This window comes from Ptychodera flava, chromosome 8 (assembly GCF_041260155.1).
Source record: "Ptychodera flava strain L36383 chromosome 8, AS_Pfla_20210202, whole genome shotgun sequence".
Classification (NCBI taxonomy): domain Eukaryota; kingdom Metazoa; phylum Hemichordata; class Enteropneusta; family Ptychoderidae; genus Ptychodera; species Ptychodera flava.
In genome coordinates this window covers 9,358,783-9,379,316 of record NC_091935.1, presented here as the reverse complement: position 1 = coordinate 9,379,316, position 20,534 = coordinate 9,358,783, and the positions used below count along the sequence as shown (strand labels likewise).

Here is a 20,534-nt window from a genome sequence, read left to right as displayed (position 1 = left end):
CATTCCGTGTATGACTAAGACACATGATTGAAAATGCCAGAAAAAATTCCTTGTGCAATATTTTCACATTTGAAGACAATCAATAAAAATGTTGGATTTCTGAGATATTCCTTTTTATCTGAATAGCCACTATCATCAAATTACAATGGTTTTACTGCACTACACATGAATGGAAGGATTTGAAGCATAATTTAGAAATCTCATCCTGAACCTTTGCCATATCATGTAAATTTACCTCTGTAAAATTTTTTTTCTATAAGGCAATGATTTTTAACGTTTCATTTTTGCTATCTTTGTTTACTTATCATTTATCATTTAGGTATACGGCGTCTGATGTATGTAATTCTGTAATTTTTTTGTCTACAGGCATCACAAAAGACAACTTACTATACAAGGACAGAGGCAGTCCTAGCAAGAGTTAGCACTTGGCAAAGATAAACTGTCAAAGAGCTAAATGTTACCAGAATGTGCCAAGAAATTTCTGAGGAAAGAGACTGTAACTACCACTATTTTTAGCCATACTGGTAGTGCAGTGCAGGAATAAGAGCAGGAGTACCAACATCAACTTACCATCTTCTGAAAATGTAAAACTGAGAAACGAAGGAACCAGGAAAGACAGCTTGCTTGTGGAGTGATTGATCTTCCTACACTTCCGACTAAACCAGCCATCTTCCGCCTACAGGTGACATTAATACAACCCCTTTTTTTACAATAGCTAATTTTGCCATTGGTTGGCCGAAGTAAAGCAGATACACAATTGACCAAACAGTCGGTATCTTGTATGATTAACAGATAGGGGACTAATTTGACTTATTCAAAGCAGCGGACTCGATCACTTGAGATCATCAGTTGTTGTCCCAAACAAAGTAATATTCAAGTGTCCATTAACTCACTAGTAGAGTCTTACAGAAACATAACCATATTACTACCACACTTCATTTTGATAAAGGCAGCAATACCCATAATTCTCAATACATGTACTGGCAGATGTTGCATAAAAATTACCAAATTTACCAACCACATAACATCGTCCAAGGATGAGCAAATAAAAAGTCTGTGGTTCTGAAACATGAGACATCAACATTCAAGTGTTTTGCCCTGACCAGTGGCTTTGCCATACCACAGGTTCGACAGACCAGTCTTTTCCAATGGGTGTAAGTGGTCGTTTTACACCAAACTGGGCAAAATAACAGTGTCACTGAACTTACCCAGATAAACAACAAAATGCTCAATCAATTTACTCCTGTCATCCATCTACAACATTACTGTCTTACGGCAACTCACCTGGTAGACAAGTTCATATAGACATCCATCTTTTCCCGCCATGAGTATCCGTCCATTATCCGTACCTACTATTTGCATCATGTAGATATTATCCGTAGGAATGGAAAAGAGCGGTTCCGGTAGAAGATGCATTTCACCCAGACTGTGAGCATCCATTGAACCTATAGGAATAAATAATCAAAGAGGCAAAATATTAGTTTAAGATGATGGCTGTGGGGGTGTTTTATCCCAGCTGGCAGTCGTTATCTTCAATTGTCAGCTGTGTTCAAGTGCAATTACACTCATGCGATTATGTTTGGAAAGAAGATGTTTTTCAAAAGAAACACCAGCTATACCTGGAAGCTAAAGGCATAAAATGTTGTCCTTGCTGTGCGTAGTGTAAAGACAAAATGAAAAGCGTGATTAACATTTGCAGTAAAAGTAACTAGCTTTGAGAGAACAAGTCATCGTTGATGACACAGTCCCCACTTGTTAATGGGTATTTTGATTACAGGTCCTCAGAGAGGATAGAGTCCTCTCTTCATTAGGTCTATGATAAAAATACTTTTGAATGAATTCACTTGATACAGTCTGAGTTATGGTTCAGGACATGAAAAAAATCGTAACAAAATGGTCGCATAGTGGCAGGGTTTGCTCTGGCTACTCAAGCTGATTAGCCTTTTTGGCTAATACAGTGTGAACACAAGTAGCCAGATTTTTCTTTTGAGAGGTGAGGTCAAGGGTCACACACATTCATCTCGAAGGGTCAAAGGTGATATCATTAAACACTCAAGAGTAATCATAACCAAATATTTCAGAAGTCTGCCACTTTCTCATCATCATCATAATAATAATAATATTTTATTGCTTGCTTGTAAATATAGGATTTACATCACATTTGTGGCAATAAAAGTGTGATACAAAAATAAGTTAAAATTTTCTTCAATAAAGATAAAGTATTACAGTATAATAATAGTAGCTAATAATAAATATAACTAGGTATTTCTTTGTTTGTATAAAGTAAAAATATAATCTGCAAGTTGTTCATTAAAAGAGAACTCTTGTTTTGTTAGTAGAGAAATAAGCTGATTTTCAGTATTGTCGTTTGGGAAGTTGATTTTACTGAAAAAGTTCTTTCTTTGGACTTTGTATTTCTGACAGACTAATAAAAAGTGTGTTTCATCTTCAATACTGTTGGTGTTACACTGATTGCAGTATCTTTCAGTAATTGGGGTTTTTGGAACAGTGTGTCTTCCTTTTTCAATTGCTAGATCATGATTGCTAATGCGAAGTTTGGTGAGTAATTTTCTTTTCTCACCTTGTAACTGTGTTAAGTAGGGTTCTAATCTAAAATTATGCTTTATTTTGGCATACATTCTTAGTTTACTATTTTCATCAGTGATCAATTTTTTCCAAAAGACCTCATAATTGTTTGTTAAATTTGTTTTCATTAATCCAGTTATAACTTTGTGGTGTTTAAGTGATGGAGCTTTATCAAGGAGAAAGTCCATTCCATTGTCTTTAATTAAAGCACTTAAACAGTTAAACCAGGATCTATTGTTAGTGTTGTTTACCATTTGCTCCAGAAAAGCTTCTTTAGCGAGATTATAATGTGGCAGTTGTACGATATGAAGCCAGTGTTTAACAATATTAAGTTTGATCTCAAGTAGAAGTGGGAATTGTCCTAGTTCACCCCTCACAGCGGCATTACAAGCTTGTCTATTATCCTCAGTGCTGCTTTAATAGTTCAATAAAAAGAATGCTTCGTATCAAAACTCATGCATGACCATTGATCACCACTTGAACTTTCAAACGTCAACCAAAGAAATTGTGAAGTACAAAAAAATACAGAAAAGAGAAACATCCTCAAGATCTTCATGAACGTGGCATGGCATGCCATGATCACTAGTACTGATACTGATACACGTCCGTGCATGGCCAAAAGACAGCAAAACTCAGTAACAATTTCCGAGCTAAGTAAACAGTGTTTTACAAAGCTGTTTCAAATCAAACTGGTTTGCACAATCCCTCGCTATAAAAGTGACATTTTGGTGACATTTCAGCTTGAATCATACCTTGAAATAAAATATAAACGTGAAACAAAGACATCATGTATGCTGCCGTTCACGTTCAAGAGCATGGTTTGAACCCGTGAACTGGCATGTGCATTGGCTGCACGTAAAAGCAACTCTACTTTCCAAGATCAAACGGTCCGTGTCTTGTGAAAACAACAGCAGAGCAGTGAAAATTGTAATGGTCACCGGTAAAAGCTCTTCACAGATGAAAGGATGATCGCTGAAACAACTGAAATTGCATGTTTAGACTATGACAACCTCCCGGGAAAACAGGACAGCGTGAACGTGAACAATGGCGGACGTCACTGAAGTGGGACTATTCTATTTAGGTAACGGGGGACATTTCGGAGGGGCACAAGTACATGTATACGTGCCATTTTCCTCACGATACTATCACGGGAACTTCGATGTCCCATTTAGTTTCTTTGATCTGAAAAGTATTTTACCAACTTGTACGACCCATTATACTCTGAAAACAGTGGCGGGGCTTATACTTAGATGAGTACGGTAGTACTATGGTGAAAGACTTCCCAAGAAGTAAAACAAACACCGCAATGCAACAGAACATCGTAGAACAAAGTGACCGAACGTACAAATTTTGAGTCGCCAGTCTGGCGATTGTTCTGACCGTCCGAGTCGCCAATGAGTGAATCAATTCGCCATTTTGCCGTCTGGCGAGCGGTAGCGCGAACACTGCAGTGGCCATATTGGATCGCATCACAAAACAAATTGATGTGCATAGCTATGACATTGGTCGATGTCCTTGTACCAACTTTGAATAAAATTGGTCGAAACATGCGGATATGCCTGAGTAATGGCTCTGTACATGAAAAAATCGTAATAAAATGGCCGCCTGGCGGCCATATTGGATCGTATCACAAAACAAATTGAAGTGCATATGTATGACATAGGTCAATGTCCTTGTACCAACTTTGAATAAAATAGAATGAAACATGCCTGAATTATGGCTCTGTACATGAAAAAATCGTAATAAAATGGCCGCACGGCAGCCATATTGGATCGTATCACAAAACAAATTGACGTGCATCTCTATGACATATGAAGTAATCCTTGTACCAAGTTTGAATGAAATCGCTCCAGGCATCTCAGAGATATCTGCGTGAACGGACGGACGGACGGACGCACGGACTGACGCACAGACGGACGACGCACGCACGCACGGACATGACCAAACCTATAAGTCCCCCGGACGGTGTCCGTGGGGACTAATGAAACTGACCAATGTATCAGATGTAATATCCCTATACTTTGTGATAGCACGTACAGGTTGGTAGTTTAGCCACTGGTTTATTTCAGCTTGGTAGTTTAGCCACTGGTTTTTTTTCAGCTTGGTAGTTTAGCCACTGGTTTATTTCAGCTTGGTAGTTTAGCCACTGGTTTATTTCAACTTGGTAGTTTAGCCACTGGTTTATTTCAGCTTGGTAGTTTAGCCACTGGTTTATTTCAACTTGGTAGTTTAGCCACTGGTTTATTTCAGCTTGGTAGTTTAGCCACTGGTTTATTTCAGCTTGGTAGTTTAGCCACTGGTTTATTTCAGCTTGGTAGTTTAGCCACTGGTTTATTTCAGCTTGGTAGTTTAGCCACTGGTTTATTTCAGCTTGGTAGTTTAGCCACTGGTTTATTTCAGCTTGGTAGTTTAGCCACTGGTTTATTTCAGCTTGGTAGTTTAGCCACTGGTTTATTTCAGCTTGGTAGTTTAGCCTGCAGTTTATTTGCAGCTTGGTAGTTTAGCCACTGGTTAATTTGCAGCTTGGTAGCCACTGATTTATTTTAGCTTGGTAGTTTAGCCACTGGTTTATTTCAGCTTGGTAGTTTAGCCACTGGTTTATTTCAGCTTGGTAATTTAGCCTGCAGTTTATTTGCAGATGTCATGAATTATGTCAATATTTTCTTTATCTGTTGAGTCCGTTCTTAAAGTGGAACTGAAAGTATATTTTATCATCTATCTTTCAGCACACTTTGATTTGCCAAACAATGGCTGGTTATTGATCAATTATCCACAAATGCAGTGTACAGACACTCTCAAGTACTGTACATATACAAACTTTTCAAAAGCGCTTGTAAACTTACATAAAAGTAACACTTAAAACAGAGAAATTTTCGACACATAACCAGCTATCATCAATATTTGGTGTGGTACACGAAGAGAGATCCGATCACACTTTTACGACGTCATCTTAACTGTTCATACCTTGCTGTGGCTGGCTGAAACTGACACCTAACAAGACGATATCGACTGGTGTGGTGAGACACAGCAAGTATCGGATGTGTCTCTGGAACACGTTGGGTTTGGGCTTGACGAGTCCTACACTGAGAATGGTTTCGTTGAGTCCATCAAAGTACGCTAAGTCACCTCTGTAGAACAAAACAGATAACATGAAATGAAGATGTGATAATACGCTAAATCAGTCAGCACTCAAATGATTCACTAAAATCTTTGAATCACTTGGAATGGTGACAAAACCTTTCAATCCTTTAGAAACAACAATCACGGTCAATCATGCGATTTTCTCTCATACTGGAAACCTACCTGTCACTGACAGCCTTCAACAATGAGAGTTCCATAAAAACATTTAGAGTTTTCAGCTTCAGGACTAGTTTTACTATGTCTGTACTACGGTGAGTTACCTTGGCATTTAGTTTAACTGAAAATGACTAAGTGCTTGATATTTTCTCCGGCACTTATCAATCACTGTATCAATGAAAGTTTCTAAAACACATTTTTATGTGAGAATCTGATTAACTTTGGTACCTAACAAAGCAGCAAATAGTGGACTTTCACAGTTCATTGTAATAGGCTTAGCTGGAATCCGGCAATCTGATTGACTAGAGCCGGGGTTTATAATCTCAACAAGAAGACCTGCGTAACATCATTGAGCTCGCGCAAATTTCGAACACCAACTTGAGAGCTCAACGCGCCATAATGTCGAACAAGTCTATGGCTTCAGATTGATTTGATTGTTAAATTTTAGTCTAGTGCAGCTTGACGAACCAACAAATGAAGAGTTTCTGTAAGCAGCGGAGGTTATGTAACAACAACATGATTTTTAAAAGTTTTTTGAGCGTTTTTTTTTTTAAGTAAAATTCTTCAAGTTCGATGTCTAATGTCTTCGCTCAGTGATTATTTCTCGCCAAATATGCTAATTTTCACCCCAGAGGTCTTATATCTGCAACCAAATACCCTCGCTTGCCGTTTATAACCTATAAATAGGGCAAACAGAACAGTGCAACAAAAACTGTACAGTGTTCCAGAGGTTCCATGGTTAAACATGGCTGAAACATCTTTTACCATACATACCTATATGGATATGAGTAAATTGTGATGACAAATTAATTTCATTGCTGTCATGATTTTCTGCTTCAACTTACCATTCATTTTCTTCTATTTGTGTTTATTTTTGAGAGAGGCAATAAAACTAAGCAAAACTATTGTTTCTAGAAAATAGAAACAAATCAGAAACACTAATAATGTAACGATACAGACACTGATGTCCAGTTCTTGTAATCTACCAAAGAATAAATTTCTGCAAATCATAACAATTTGGGTATGGAAGTTTTGTTGACATGCTATATTGCCATCAAAACAGTCATATCAGGTAGATGTGTGAAAGAGCATACTACAGTAGTTTAGGACATCATCTGTAGATTTACAGTTCATTGTATTGCTTATAAAATTGTCGATTATGGAAAGTATTCTCACCCATCTTCGTAGCTCCAAACGAAAATATCACTATCGATAGTCAGCCAGGCTCGTCCTATCTCAGCAAAAATTCCCATCATACAGTTGCATTGCATATCTGATCTGAATTAAGGGAATTTTACCGACAAAGTCTGCCAAAAATCTCATCAAGTACATGTATCTCAATTATGTTGTTCACATTTGCAATCCAACTGAAATTTGGGCAGACGTACAATAATTGTCCTTTTGGGAATAGATTTGGTCCGTGTCCACACTTAACCACACTTACCAGTACCTGAATTTGGGCAGACGTAAATTTACCGTCTTTTGTGACCTCTGACCTGTCAAAGTTCAAAATGGCGGATTTGAATAATGGCATGCTATTTCTACAATCTACTGTTCATGATTTTCCTGTGTTTTTTTACGAACAAGAAGGGCAAATATGACCACCACTTGCCATTTTTATCATCAGAGAGATCTTCACTATTCAGGGCTCGAAATACTTTTTTTCAACCACCTGTCAAAATAAAAAGTACCTCTGCAAGTGAGAAAAGTACCTGTCCAAAATGGCATAATTTATTCTAAGAAACTGTACTAATTTCAATTCAATTCAACAAACTCATGTCTGTCTGTATCGTATGCAAACTGCCGTAACAGCGCCCTCGGTGTCCAGCTAGCTCTGAGAATCTCCCAATCTAAGAGATTTGAGACGCTAGACGTGACCTTAGATAAATCAACATGGCTGCCTCCTGTAAACAGTGATTAGATATTATTGAACTTTTTTCTGACAGGTAAATATCCAAATAATGATTTTCAAAATTTTAAAAGGTACATAAATTTAAACTTATGAATATTTGCTGTAGTCAATAGGTTGAAATACTGGCTGCAGGCTGAAAAAATCTACCTGTCCACTTGGACAAGTACTTTTCAAAACTACTTGTCCCAGGCCAAATTTCACTTGTCCCGGACAGGCAGACAGGTATTATTTTGAACCCTGCTATTTATTGGATGAGCGTGGGGTATATGTATGACGGCAGTGGAGAAAGAACCAGTGCGCGGCATTTTTGACATCGTTGTTTGCCAATGTGTCTCTTACGTGCACTGTGAATGGAATGACACGGTCTTGCTTGTGGAGCAAAAGTTGGTGGGAAGATATAGTTCTGGCCCAGAACTTCTGGGTACATGGGATGATAAAGACTGGCTTGAAAACTTTCGATAAGGGCAAACTTAAGTTTCAGACGCCATTTGTTTTGTGTGAATACGGTGACTACTTCGACTCTGATCAATCGCAGAGGCCTGATCAACTGAGACCCGGGCCAACGTAATGCGTCCACACATGTGAATTTGCGTCGGCCCAAATTTCGCGTCGGCCCTGAACCCCCTTGTTGCCCGGACCAAACTATGTCAGCCCTAGGCAAATGCAGCGTGTCCACACTAGTTATTTTACATCAGCCCGGGCCAAGCACCAATGCTACACTGACGCAAAGTGGTCAGTCTGAACTAAATCAATGATTCAGTGATCACCAAGATTCAGAGAATGTATATCTCATTATCTTCACTCAAAATCCCACAAGACCAAAAAATCATTGAAGTTGGATTATGTTACCCACAAGTATGTCTTTTCTGTATACAGCTATGCCAGTGTTCTCCACAGCTTGGAAAAACAGGGGGGATGTTAATTTACATAACAATTCATAATTTGCATATTCTTTTGTTTTGAAAATGTAGCAATACTGGGCAGACTTTCCTTTTGAATCTTAAGCACAAAAGTAGCAGTCTGACTTGTTTGCTAAAGCTACAAGAATGGTCATTTGTCAACTGTATCGACACATTAATGGCTAATCCGATGTACATGTCTTAAAGGATACGTCCAAACTGTTCAACCAGTTCGTTTGGAAGCGGCACCTTCTTCACATTGCTGATCAGAGGCAGCTGAGCTAAGCCTATGTTTGGTGATGCCAGGGATGGATAGTCAAGCTCACTAGCACCACTGGTTGTAGCATGGCCTGTCATTGGAGAAAAAAACATAATTAGTAACATATATAGATTTCAACATAAATACTGAAAAGATTAAGTTACCAGTATACCGGTAATAAGGTTTGTCAGTATTGCTTAGATTTTGAATCTCTGGAACATTTCTAGAATTTTTTTTTTAATTTCTTTTTTGAGTATTTTAAGGTAGTTCGCATCTCAAAAATGAAAGATTTAAACTTTTGTTCAAACTTTCCTAGATAAAACTTTGAACCATGGTTTACTTTCAGTGTTCTCCCTGAATAAGGTAACAGGGGCGTGGCGCCCTCTTGTAAATTCCGAGCGCCCCCTTGCCAGAAATGAAAAAGACTTATTTTTTGAAAAATAAAACAATAAAATGTACGGGGAAAAAAGTTGACAGTGATTTACAAGCAAAATGCGAGCGTGAGCGTCGATCCTGCAGACTGCAAACGTAATTCTCATCGATCTTGCAAATCTCGCGAGTTTGTGATGTCATCCGAGATCATAAGCCCATGTGCAACTCATCGAAGGCAGCCATATTTGCATGGCTCAGTCCGTAACGTTACGTTAGCCACGGTCCCTCCATAGGGACCGTGCATTAGGTAACCGACTTAGCTGAGTAAACATGGCAAGGAGCTGGAGGGTAACCAAGGACAGCAGAGTACACTGAAGTTTTTATAGGAGGTTAGAATTTCGTTTGTGTATTCCTTCCAAAAGCAAAACAACCTAATTTTAGGCTCGGTCGGACTTGTATCAGGATGAGAACACGTGAGTGATGGTGATAATTTTGCCATCGATGAATAAATGTATGTCTCTAGACTCGCTATATTTTCGTTTGTAATAAAAGTTATGGAACACTGTTTCAGATCTCTTTTCCTTTGAGTTTTTTGTACGAAAAAAATCTTAAAAAATGCTCCCCAAACCTGAGTGTTATGGTGATAATTTTGACATCGATGAATAAATGTATGTCTCCTCGCTACGTTTCGTTTTCAAAAAATGAAATCTTCATAATTGAAATCAGTGAACTGTAATAAAAGTTATGGTACACTGTCTCAGATCTCCTTTCCTTTGAGTTTTTTATACGAAAAAAATCTGAAAAAAATACTCCCCAAGTGCCACCAAATGACACCATTTTAATCGCTGTTTTTCAAAAGCTCCAACGGCAGGAGGGGGGACACCCCCCTCCTGACCTCCCCCCGCGACCGCTGACGCGGTCGCTTGTGGTGCTCGCACCACGTCTTCGCCCTCTTCTCACAAAATCCTGGGGAGAACACTGACTTTCAAATTCAAGAATAAGTTTCACGGATCACCATTCAAATTTTGGTATGAGGGAAACAAATCATCCAATATCTACCTATATTTGAAATTCAAAATGGCTGCCATCCCTGTGTTATCTCTACGGGAAAAAATAAAATTCTCAATTTTCACAAAACTAAACAATGAAAACTTTATTTACTCCATAAGCTTAAAAATGAGCCCAAAAAGTTGTAGACCAAACAAATATTGTAAAATTTTGAGGGTCTAAATATCTGCCCCCAAAGGCACGTTCTACCTTAAGGTAGAATGCGCCTTGGGGACACAAATTTGGACTCTCAAACTTTTACAATTCTTTTCTGACATACCACTTGTGGGGGTTCATTTTAAAGCTTTTGGTGTAGGACAACTTTCTACTGGCTTAGTTTTTCGAAATTCGAAATTTTATTTCTCTCCATAGAGTTAACATAGGGATGGCGGCCATTTTGAATTCTAAATATCGGTAAATTTTGAGTTATTTGTTTCCCTAGTACCAAAATTTGCACGGTGACCCCCAATTTTTATTCTTGATTTTGAAAGAGAATGGATGAAAGATTCCTCAAGGAAAGTGTGAGCAAAAGTTTTAGTCTTCACTTTCGAGGCGTGAACCTTAATTTGTATCCTGCTAAACGGAACATAAAGTGGTGATAGAGGTAATTGCCACTGTAAAGCACTATGTCTAAATTTGAATATTTGTACATTCTGTATTTTTCAAAAAGCTGATTACAGCATATTGGCAAGAACACTAAAAGTAACTAAAATGCTTCACTTTTCCTGCAGTTTCTAAGCTGAGTATCTTATCTGAGAACCATTCACAATTGCTCAGGAGTGATGCAGTCAGCATGTGGAGACTCCAAGGGCTCCAACTGTAGTACAAATATTTCAACAACTGAATTTTTTTGCTATAGTATTGCACAAGTAATTCCCACAAATCAAATGCGGTTGAGTTTCCTGAAGTCATTTTTATTTTTCCAAGATTCTCTGGGAGAACTTTAACTCTTTACTTGCCAGACAGTATCACTTCCCCGTCTGCCAAGTCAAAAAAAGTGGTATTGAGCCCAAACCACGTGTATTATCAGTTTCACCCACTTGACTTGGGATGTTATAGCAGCTTTAGTCTGTAAAAATCATGTTAATAGTATCTCCATCTTCAGGGACCTTCAAATCTTCAATTTTTTGTTACTGTCTATGTTTAACCAACTTGACCTGCTGGTCAAATACGAACCTGGCAGGAAAAGGGTTAAACTTCCAGGGATACACCAGGTGTGTGCATATCTAGTGAGTTTATCAGGGCTTACCTGTAGCGACAAGGCCCAGTAATTCAATTAGTTCTGGATAGGACCTGTCTTGCTGCAGATGAGAGTCTATAGACTGTGCTGCACTCTGCAATCTCTCTTGTATATTCGCAAAAGTACTAGCCATCTGCAAGCAATCATGTAGTGATTTATGTAAAATGCTCAATAAAGGCAATGTGTCAACTAATTCTCACTCATGCTAAATGATATCGTATGATACCATGAGAACCGGTTGCACAAGTGTCTCCGTGTTTCTCAAGCAACCATTTTCCGCTTTCAATGATCACAGCATTGGATGGGTTCACTTCTTTGACTTTGGTGTCATCATGGAAGTATCAGCATGTTGTCATTGACAATATGAACGGCACTCTAATTTCCGTTGATGATAATTGACACTTATTCATAGGGGCAGGTGTGTAAGGTAGCTCAAACCCCTAACTGGGACAGCCAACTGGAACTCCCAGTTGGCTCGAAATGCACTCTACGGCAATCAAATTGTGATGATGTTGCGTCAGTAAGACATTACAAATGTGGTGTTGAAAGTTGGTGATCATGTCGGGCAAACAAAAATTACAAAGACGATAGTCAAGTACAGGAACATTGTCGTACTGGCAGTGTTTGCAGTAGACTTTGCACTGCCTGCTTGCAAAATCGCAAATGTGAAAAAAAAAGTAGCATTTGGTGAGAAGATTTTTGCATACATTAGCCAAACTTGTGAATCAAAAACTGCACCGTGACGTTACAACTTTATCTGTCTGCACGCTGTTGTGCATACAACTTGAGACATGATGCTTTATTTCTGTGCATCTGTGACCTTATACTTCAGGCCAAAGATCCTGCAAATAGTTCCATTTGTAACATATAGTAAATTGTGACAAAATACAGTCCTGGTTACTAGGCAGAAACCAATCGCGTACGGTATATGTTATGAGGTATAAGCCAAGAGCCAATCATGTACTGTATATGTAAGTAATGGGATTAAAAGTTCAGTGTGTTTTCATTGAAATGTTTCCTTCACTAGGCGTGTATTTTTTATGCTGAGATTGTGATCAGACCTGACAGATCCATCCATCAAGCTTGAGCGCAAGTGTTAGCTACCCAGAAGTGTCTGAGCCTGAGTCGATTTACAACATTTTTCTGTGTAAAAAATTGTTTCTTCATGGATAAAGTTTTATGCATTTCTTTCCCCTAGATTATGTTTGACAATAAGTAATTGGACTTTTTTTGTTCTCTTTTTCTGCCTTTGGTTTTGGCGATTTGATCTCGCGCTCTTTTTATAAGCATCACAAGAAAGACTGCGGAGCAAGCCTGGCAACGAGATGAAGTAAACTTCTGGAATAATTTCAACATCCCTCAAAACTAAGTGGCACACAGTAAATTTATTTGCATCAGCATAAGTAGCCATCATCAGCTGAGCATTAATGTGTACCTCCAAGACTTCTTTGACAATGAAGGAGAAATATATGCCATTCATTCCAAGTCATTGTTAATGCTTTCACATTACTTTACACCTTCTTTCAAATGTTTCTATCATCTAAGTTAAACCTTACTGTTGTGGGCACAATTATTAATATTTGATTTTTTATTCAGTTTTATGTTTTTCTCTGTTGGATTGGGGACTGAAAGTGATGATAGTTCTCAAGACTATATTCTTGGATGCCATTGATCAACAAGGAGCTGAGTCAACATTTCACAAACATAGGGCCAATGTCCCTGGAGCTACTATAGACATGGATACAAAATTAAGTATTTTCTGACTGTATGAAATTATCTCACTAAGGTCATCCTAGGGATCTGTATACCAAATATTAAAGCTGTCTGACCAGTGGTTTTGAAAAAACAAGCGACCTAACAGTCAACAGAGGTCCGCTGTATATGAAGAGAATAACTTTTTGTGACACATGTGTTGATGATAAAGGAGGATATCTTTGATAGCTCATTTCAGGATGGCCTGACCAAAAAATAGCAAAATTAGCTGCAAAAATACAAAATTGAAGATTTTATCACAATTTCAATATATTACATTAAGATAAACCCTAGGAAGCTCTATATCAAATATCAAAGCTATCGGATGAGTAACATTTGAGAAACAAAGATTTCGGCCAAAAATTGACCCAAAAATACAAAAATCAGCTTTCAATATATCACACTAAGAGTAAAGACACCCCCCCCCCCCCCCCACCAGAAACCTGTACACCAAATATCAAAGGTGTCAGACGAGTAGTTTTTTAGAAACAAATTTTTTATACAAAAAATGGCAAAAATTGACCCAAAAATACGTAATTGCAGATTTCATCATAATTTCAATATATCATATTTACTCCATCTGTAGGAACCCGTATGCCAAATATGAAAGCCATCACATGAGTAGATTTTGAGAAATAATTTTTTTGACTATAAATGACAAAAATTGCCCCAAAAATACAAAATTGTAGATGTCATCATAATTTGAATTTATCATATTTTGATCATCCCTATGAACCTGTATTCCAAATATCAAAGCTGTGAGACAAGTGGTTTGATGAAATACATTTTTGACTAAAAATGATAAAAAAATTCCTTTAAAATATAGATAGTTGCATATTTCATCACAATTTGAACAAATTTAAGTTGGGTTATCCCTAGGGACCTGTATACCAAATATCAAAGCTGTCTGACCAGCGGTTTAAAGAAGATGATTTTTACCAAAAATGCCTTTTTTGCACTAATTTGCATATTTTCAAGAATGTCAAAAAATATGGCTGCAAGCAGCGATACCGGGGCCAAAGCAATCTTAAGTTGGAAAAAGAAGGCAAATGTCATCAGTGAGGGCAAAGGTCATCTCAGTAACATATGTTTTTTTCAACAAAACTTTTGTTAGTAGTTTTACATCTGTCTACCTAATCTCAGACTACTAGGTTTATTGGCTAGCTCAAAATTATATATGTGCATAATTAATGAGGAAAAGGATGTGGCACCATATGGTCTACCATCACACCGAAAAAAGATAATAGCCCTTGTGGCTACTGATTAAGAAGCATAGAAGTAAACTTAAGGTCAAAGGTCATTGAGGTCACGTGACATTTTGTCAAAAATCTTTGCTGCGATAATAAGGCAAAAAAAACAAAGAAATGTTTCTGGTCAGGTCTTTCTTTAAAAAATGGTGCGGCGACGTGCACTTTATTTTATTTTATTTTATTTATTTTTTTTCCTGAAGGTAGGGAGGAGGGTCAGTTTTATAGTTATATCAATATAGTCGCATATATCAGGGAAAGACACTAAGGGTTGCCCGATTGCCCGGGGCAAGTGAAAGTCGCGTTCGGGCAAGTGAACCTCCGATGCCACTTGCCCGACGGACAAGTGAAAAAAAATTACCTAGAAATCGAATTCACGAGAACAATTTTCTGGTGAGGGATCACGGACTTAAACCAAAAAAAAAATCATTGTGAACATTTCCATAAGATCTTTCATAAAATTGCATGAAGCATTGACGAAAAGACTCATGTAATCGCTTTCAATAAAATGCAGTTCAAATAATACCACCAGTTAAATACCATACGCTGATTTTCCATATGAAAAAGCTGTTCAGCTGGTAGAGCGTACGTTCACCAAACTTTTCATTACATTGACTTTTCATTACATTGGCCAAGATCACCCCGCATTGCCGACAAATAGAAATGTTTGCGAAAAACGAACCCGCGCGATGGTACAAAGATTAACAACGGAGATTATACAAGTGTACGACAAACTAATCACAAATCAGTTGGAACGCGGTTTCATAGAGATAGTTACTAATGATGATGTAAGTTCAGGCCATTATTTACCTCATCATCCTGTAAAGAAAAATTCCGATACAACGCCTATCAGAATAATCTACGACTGCAGCTGCAAGGTCGGAAACAACCCCAGTTTAAATGTCCGTCCCTTAGATGCAGGGCCATCACTACTAAATGATCTTGCTTCGATTATGCTCCGTTTCCGCATGCACAAATTTGGCGTTTCCGCAGATATTGAGAAGGCATTCCTACAAGTAGGCCTAGAGGAGTCCGATCGTGATTTCACTAAATTCATGTGGTTATCGGACCCTGACGATCCAAACAGTCCATTTCGTATTTACCGCTTTAAAGTCGTGTTGTTTGGTGCCGCATGTTCGCCGTTCATTTTGAACGCAACCGTCAAGTTTCACTTAGAAAATGATGGATCTGAAACTGCCGTAGATCTAAGCAAAAATATCTATGTTGATAATGTTTTGAGTGGACGCGACTCTGAACAGAAACTCATAGATTATCATACCGAGGCAATTAATCTCATGAAATCAAGCGGCTTTAATCTTCGCGAGTGGGCTACTAACTGCGCTGAGTTGAAAGAAATTGTTGCAAAGGCGAATATTCCGTGTTCAGATAGCATAGCAAATGTACTTGGTTTACGCTGGGATACAGATTCAGATTCACTTCGCTACCCAGATAAAGAATTAGACAAAGCAACAGAAAGTAAAGCAGTTGGTGGGCGGAGCTACACCATACACGTGATTCCCAACATCCTCACAATATGTCGATACGGTAAAAAAAGAAACACAGCGGTTTTTGTGCTTTTTATGAACGTTTACAATGATGTAAAAATACAGTCCAGTGGTGAAAAATCACCACAAAAAAGGGACATTTACTAGAACGTACTCTTCAATGTTAACTTGTTGAGTGACAGTGAGTGGCATTGTGGCAAGACCGCATATCGCATGCAATGAAAGTCATGAGCAAGCTTTGGTGTCAACGGGTCCAGTCTTTGAATTTTCAATGAACACTGACTTAACTTTCAGGTCAATAAGCCAAAAGTTACTTGTCCGTGGTGACCAACCTCTCTGTTTGTGAATTTTCCCATTCTAAAATGACTGTCAAGAAGCAATTGGAGCGAGTTTGACATCGGGAAATTCAGCTTCCCAGACACTTGAAAACCACCTACGCCTTAGGTTGTTGGTTAAAATTCTATTTAGTCTGCGCATGAGCATTAACAAGACCACCTAGGTTAATAGAACATAGGGCCAAAATCCCTGAAGCTACTATAGATATGGATACAAAATTAAGTATTTCCTGACTGTATGAAATTATCTCACTAAGGTCATCCTAGGGACATGTAAACCAAATATTAAAGCTGTCTGACCAGCGGTTTTGAAAAAACAAGCGACTCAACAGTTGACAGAGCTCTGCTGTGTTATGTAGTGAATAACCTTTTGTGACACATGTATTGATGAAGAAGGTGGATATCTTTGATAGCTCATTTCAGGATGGCCTGACCAAAAATGGAAAAAAATTCCGTAAAAATACAGATTTGCATATTTCATCAGACTATATTAGTCTATAATAGCAAATAAACGAGAGTTAATTACATTCTAATTAAAGTAAACAAGACTTGCTTAAATCAAGATTTACGTCATAAAAAAACAGCATATCTGTCGGGTTATAAAGAATCTTGAGCTGGTTATCTTTTAATATCAGTATTTTCATCCTATTAACCAAGCACATTTTAACTTTCAAATTAACATTGTAAGTAAGTCCTGTTGAATAAGTTGAGACTGTACGTACTCAGAGAAAGCACACTGAAGAGACAAATGTTTGAAACTTAAGAAGTTCAAGGTCATCAAAACCATTATAAGGAATCATGTTACACTTTCATTGCACTGTTTACACAGATTGCATAATTGCTATAAATAGCACATGAGGAATCTTACAGCCCAGCTTTACCATAAAAACCCTATCACTTTGACCACTCTTTTAATTGATCACTCTATTTTTTTCCTCAAAAAGTAATCTTATTTTATCCTTACCAAATCAACCATAAATGGAAATTAGAACTTTCTCTATCTCTATTTATTTGACCACCCTATCATGACAAACTATTATGAGCAATTTCTTTTAGATAACATAAATGGTGGTTCAGAATATATCAAAGTTGGGATTCAGGAAAGTTGCCTTTACATGTTTTAATCCTCAATTCACAATGAACTGTCAAAAAAAGTTGAACTTTCTGATAATTCCACACTAAATTACTTTGGCTTTAATGATTTCCTAATTAATTCAATTATTTAAAATCATATTAATTATTTTTTTCTGGGTGAATTGATAGGGTTTATACAGTACAAGAATTACATACAATGTAAGTCAAACTTTGACCAAAAATGACAAAAAATTCCTTAAAAATACACATTTGCATATTTCATCACAATTTGAACAAATCTAAGTTGGGTTATCCCTAGGGACCTGTATACCAAATAACAAAGCTGTCTGACCAGCGGTTATGAAGAAGAAGATTTTTTACCAAAAACACCTTTTTGGCATTAATTTGCCTATTTTCAACAATATCAAAAAATTAAAAAAATAGTTTCTCAAAATCATATTTTTCATCTACACAACAAATATCAAATCAGTAAGTACTGCGGTTCTCAAGATATTTGAGTGGACGGACGCCTCACAAACGGACATACATACATACATACATACATACATACATACATACATACATACATACATACATACATACATACATACATACATACAGACTGACGCCGGACGGATATCCATCCCAATAGCTTCTATAGACTATAGTCTATAGTAGCTAAAAACATAGGATACTGGTATAGAGCAATGGTAATCCAAACTTCATAGGGCTTGTGTATGATATAAGCGCAGTAAAAACATGACAAAGAAGTACATTATTTTTCAGTAGCTTCAAAACATTCCTTTATAGCTACAGATTTTTTTCTTTCTTTATAGATAAGTTAAAATTTTTGACTGCAATAATACCTTGAAGGTACAATTGAAATGGCTGTTATTATTTGCACATTAAGCCCCAAGAAAGTAAACATACAAAAATGTGAACTGTTAGAAGTTTTTCTTTGAATATGAAAGCCCCACTAGCTGTAAATCTTGAAATTTGTTGACCTAAAAAGGCTTCCTATTTTCTCTGGTTTTCTTTAAATTCTACCCATTACAGGATATAGTCTTTTACAGCTTTATAAAACATTCTTTAGTGAAAAATTGGACAAGTAAATTTACATTTTAACCATTACTTTGATTTCCCACCATACAAATCCCACCATAAGTGTCTTTCCCTGTATATACTGTTCATGCAGTCACTGATTATACCCCCAAAGAATTTTCTCTTTCTCTTCAGCCATTTTGGTTTGGTGTCAGCCACAAACAGAAAAAAAAGGGTGACGCGCTGTTGTTCAAGTGACACGGGCGCTGACCAGAAACATTTCTTCTTTTTTTTGGCCTAATCTCTGTGTACCAAAAATCGGACCTCCTGCTCTATTGCCTAGCCCAGAGTTACTTATGTGCATAATTAATAAGGGATTTGATTAATATGGCACTATGAGGTCTACCATGCTACCAAATATGAACTTTAAAGATGTTATGGCTAATGATTTATAAGCAAAGAACTAAATTTGAGGTCAAAGGTCATTGAAGTCAAGTGACATTTTGTAAAAAACATTTGCTCCCGTAGATATGCCTGTGTACCAAAAATCAGACCTCTAGCTCTATTGGCCAGCGTAGAAATTAAAATAAGATATGTGCATAATTAATGAGGCATATTATGTGGCGCCAAAAGGTCTACCATGAAACCAAATATGAACTTTACAGTATATTTGAGGTCAAAGGTCATTGAGGTCACGTAACATTTTGTCAAAAATATTTACTCCCATAGATAAGCCTGTGTACCAAAAATCAGAGTTGTAGCTCTATTGGCCAGCTTAGAATTAGATATGTGCATAATTAATGAGTCATATGATGTGGCACTGTAAGGTCTACAATGCCACCAAATGTGAACTTCACAGCTGTTGTGGCCACTAATTTATAGACGAGCTTAAAGTTGGCGACATACTGATCCTCATCCTCAGCCTCAGGGGTCACATGAAAATGAGGATGAGGATGACGCTACAGCGTCAGCTTCACCAGCGTCAGATCCGATTATTCCTGAATGCGTCTGATGGAATGATAAGTGTAAAACCAACTTTAAAAATGTGTTCCAAGTTTCATATCACAGTAAATGTTAATCAAAACACACTGTGGGGTTTGTATTTCATAATATTTATTAACCTCTCCTCAAATATCCATTTTACACGATGTAGTTACAACACAACATTCGTAGCCCTTAAAGTTCAAAGGTTACATGTATAATACATTGACTTTCAGGCCTCAAGTCATAGTTGTACGAGTTAAAAAATTAGGGCTTTCATATCACCTCTCATGGTGGCGATTTTACACATTTTGGACCATGTATACCTTTTTTTGCACCAATTTTTGGAAAATCTTAACACAAGAGTTGAGAGGATACCAACAAACACATCACAGATCTGTAAATTACAAACATTTCCAAAAAACTGGTCTGTATGAGATATTCTAACGAGAAAATATTACCTCCAAACCAGTTTTACGATTCAAAAGAACGTTGAGAAAGAATGGAGTTGTTATTTACTTAAGTTATGGGAGAATTTAATCATAAATCCGTTATCGGGTAGAGTAACTTTCGCAATACCTTCGGATACGACGCTGAAGCTGATGCTGAGTAGCGTCATTTTCAGCGTCAGCTAGAAAGGCCACCAGAGGCTGAGGATGAGGATGAGGATGACGCCAACTTTACGTTGTTGATTTATAGGCATTTAAGTATATTTGAGGTCAAAGGTCATCGAGGTCATATGACATTTTGTCAAAAATATTTGCTCCCATAGCTATGCCTATGTACCAAAAATCAGAGTTCTAGCTCTATTGGCCAGTCTAAAATTAGATATGTGCATAATCGATGAGCATATGATGTGGCACCATAAGTTTCTCATAATCATATTTTTCATCGAAATTTTTACAAACAGTTTTCTAAACACATCGAAATTGAAAATCAGGGGTTTGAAGTTTCAAAATATCAATATTTAGCCCCTACGGGCCTACA

The 20,534-nt window shown here is 37.4% G+C and overlaps 2 protein-coding genes across 2 annotated transcripts in view; one reads left to right on the top strand and one right to left on the bottom strand.

Annotated features, from left to right (window-relative positions):
* The window catches only part of LOC139138417 (nuclear pore complex protein Nup155-like), a 64,493-nt gene that overhangs the window by 43,083 nt on the left and 876 nt on the right, over positions 1 to 20,534 (bottom strand). The window contains exons 2-7 of the mRNA XM_070706798.1: positions 11,622 to 11,745; positions 8,907 to 9,044; positions 7,060 to 7,156; positions 5,551 to 5,714; positions 1,285 to 1,445; positions 571 to 676 (exon numbers count right to left, since the gene is read on the bottom strand). Of these exons, the coding sequence (XP_070562899.1) occupies positions 571 to 676; positions 1,285 to 1,445; positions 5,551 to 5,714; positions 7,060 to 7,156; positions 8,907 to 9,044; positions 11,622 to 11,745 (790 nt within the window). The remainder of the gene's footprint in view (positions 1 to 570; positions 677 to 1,284; positions 1,446 to 5,550; positions 5,715 to 7,059; positions 7,157 to 8,906; positions 9,045 to 11,621; positions 11,746 to 20,534) is intronic.
* LOC139139498 (uncharacterized) lies at positions 15,301 to 16,263 on the top strand. The gene has a single exon (XM_070708411.1). It carries the CDS (start codon positions 15,301 to 15,303, stop codon positions 16,261 to 16,263), a length of 963 nt encoding a protein of 320 aa, XP_070564512.1.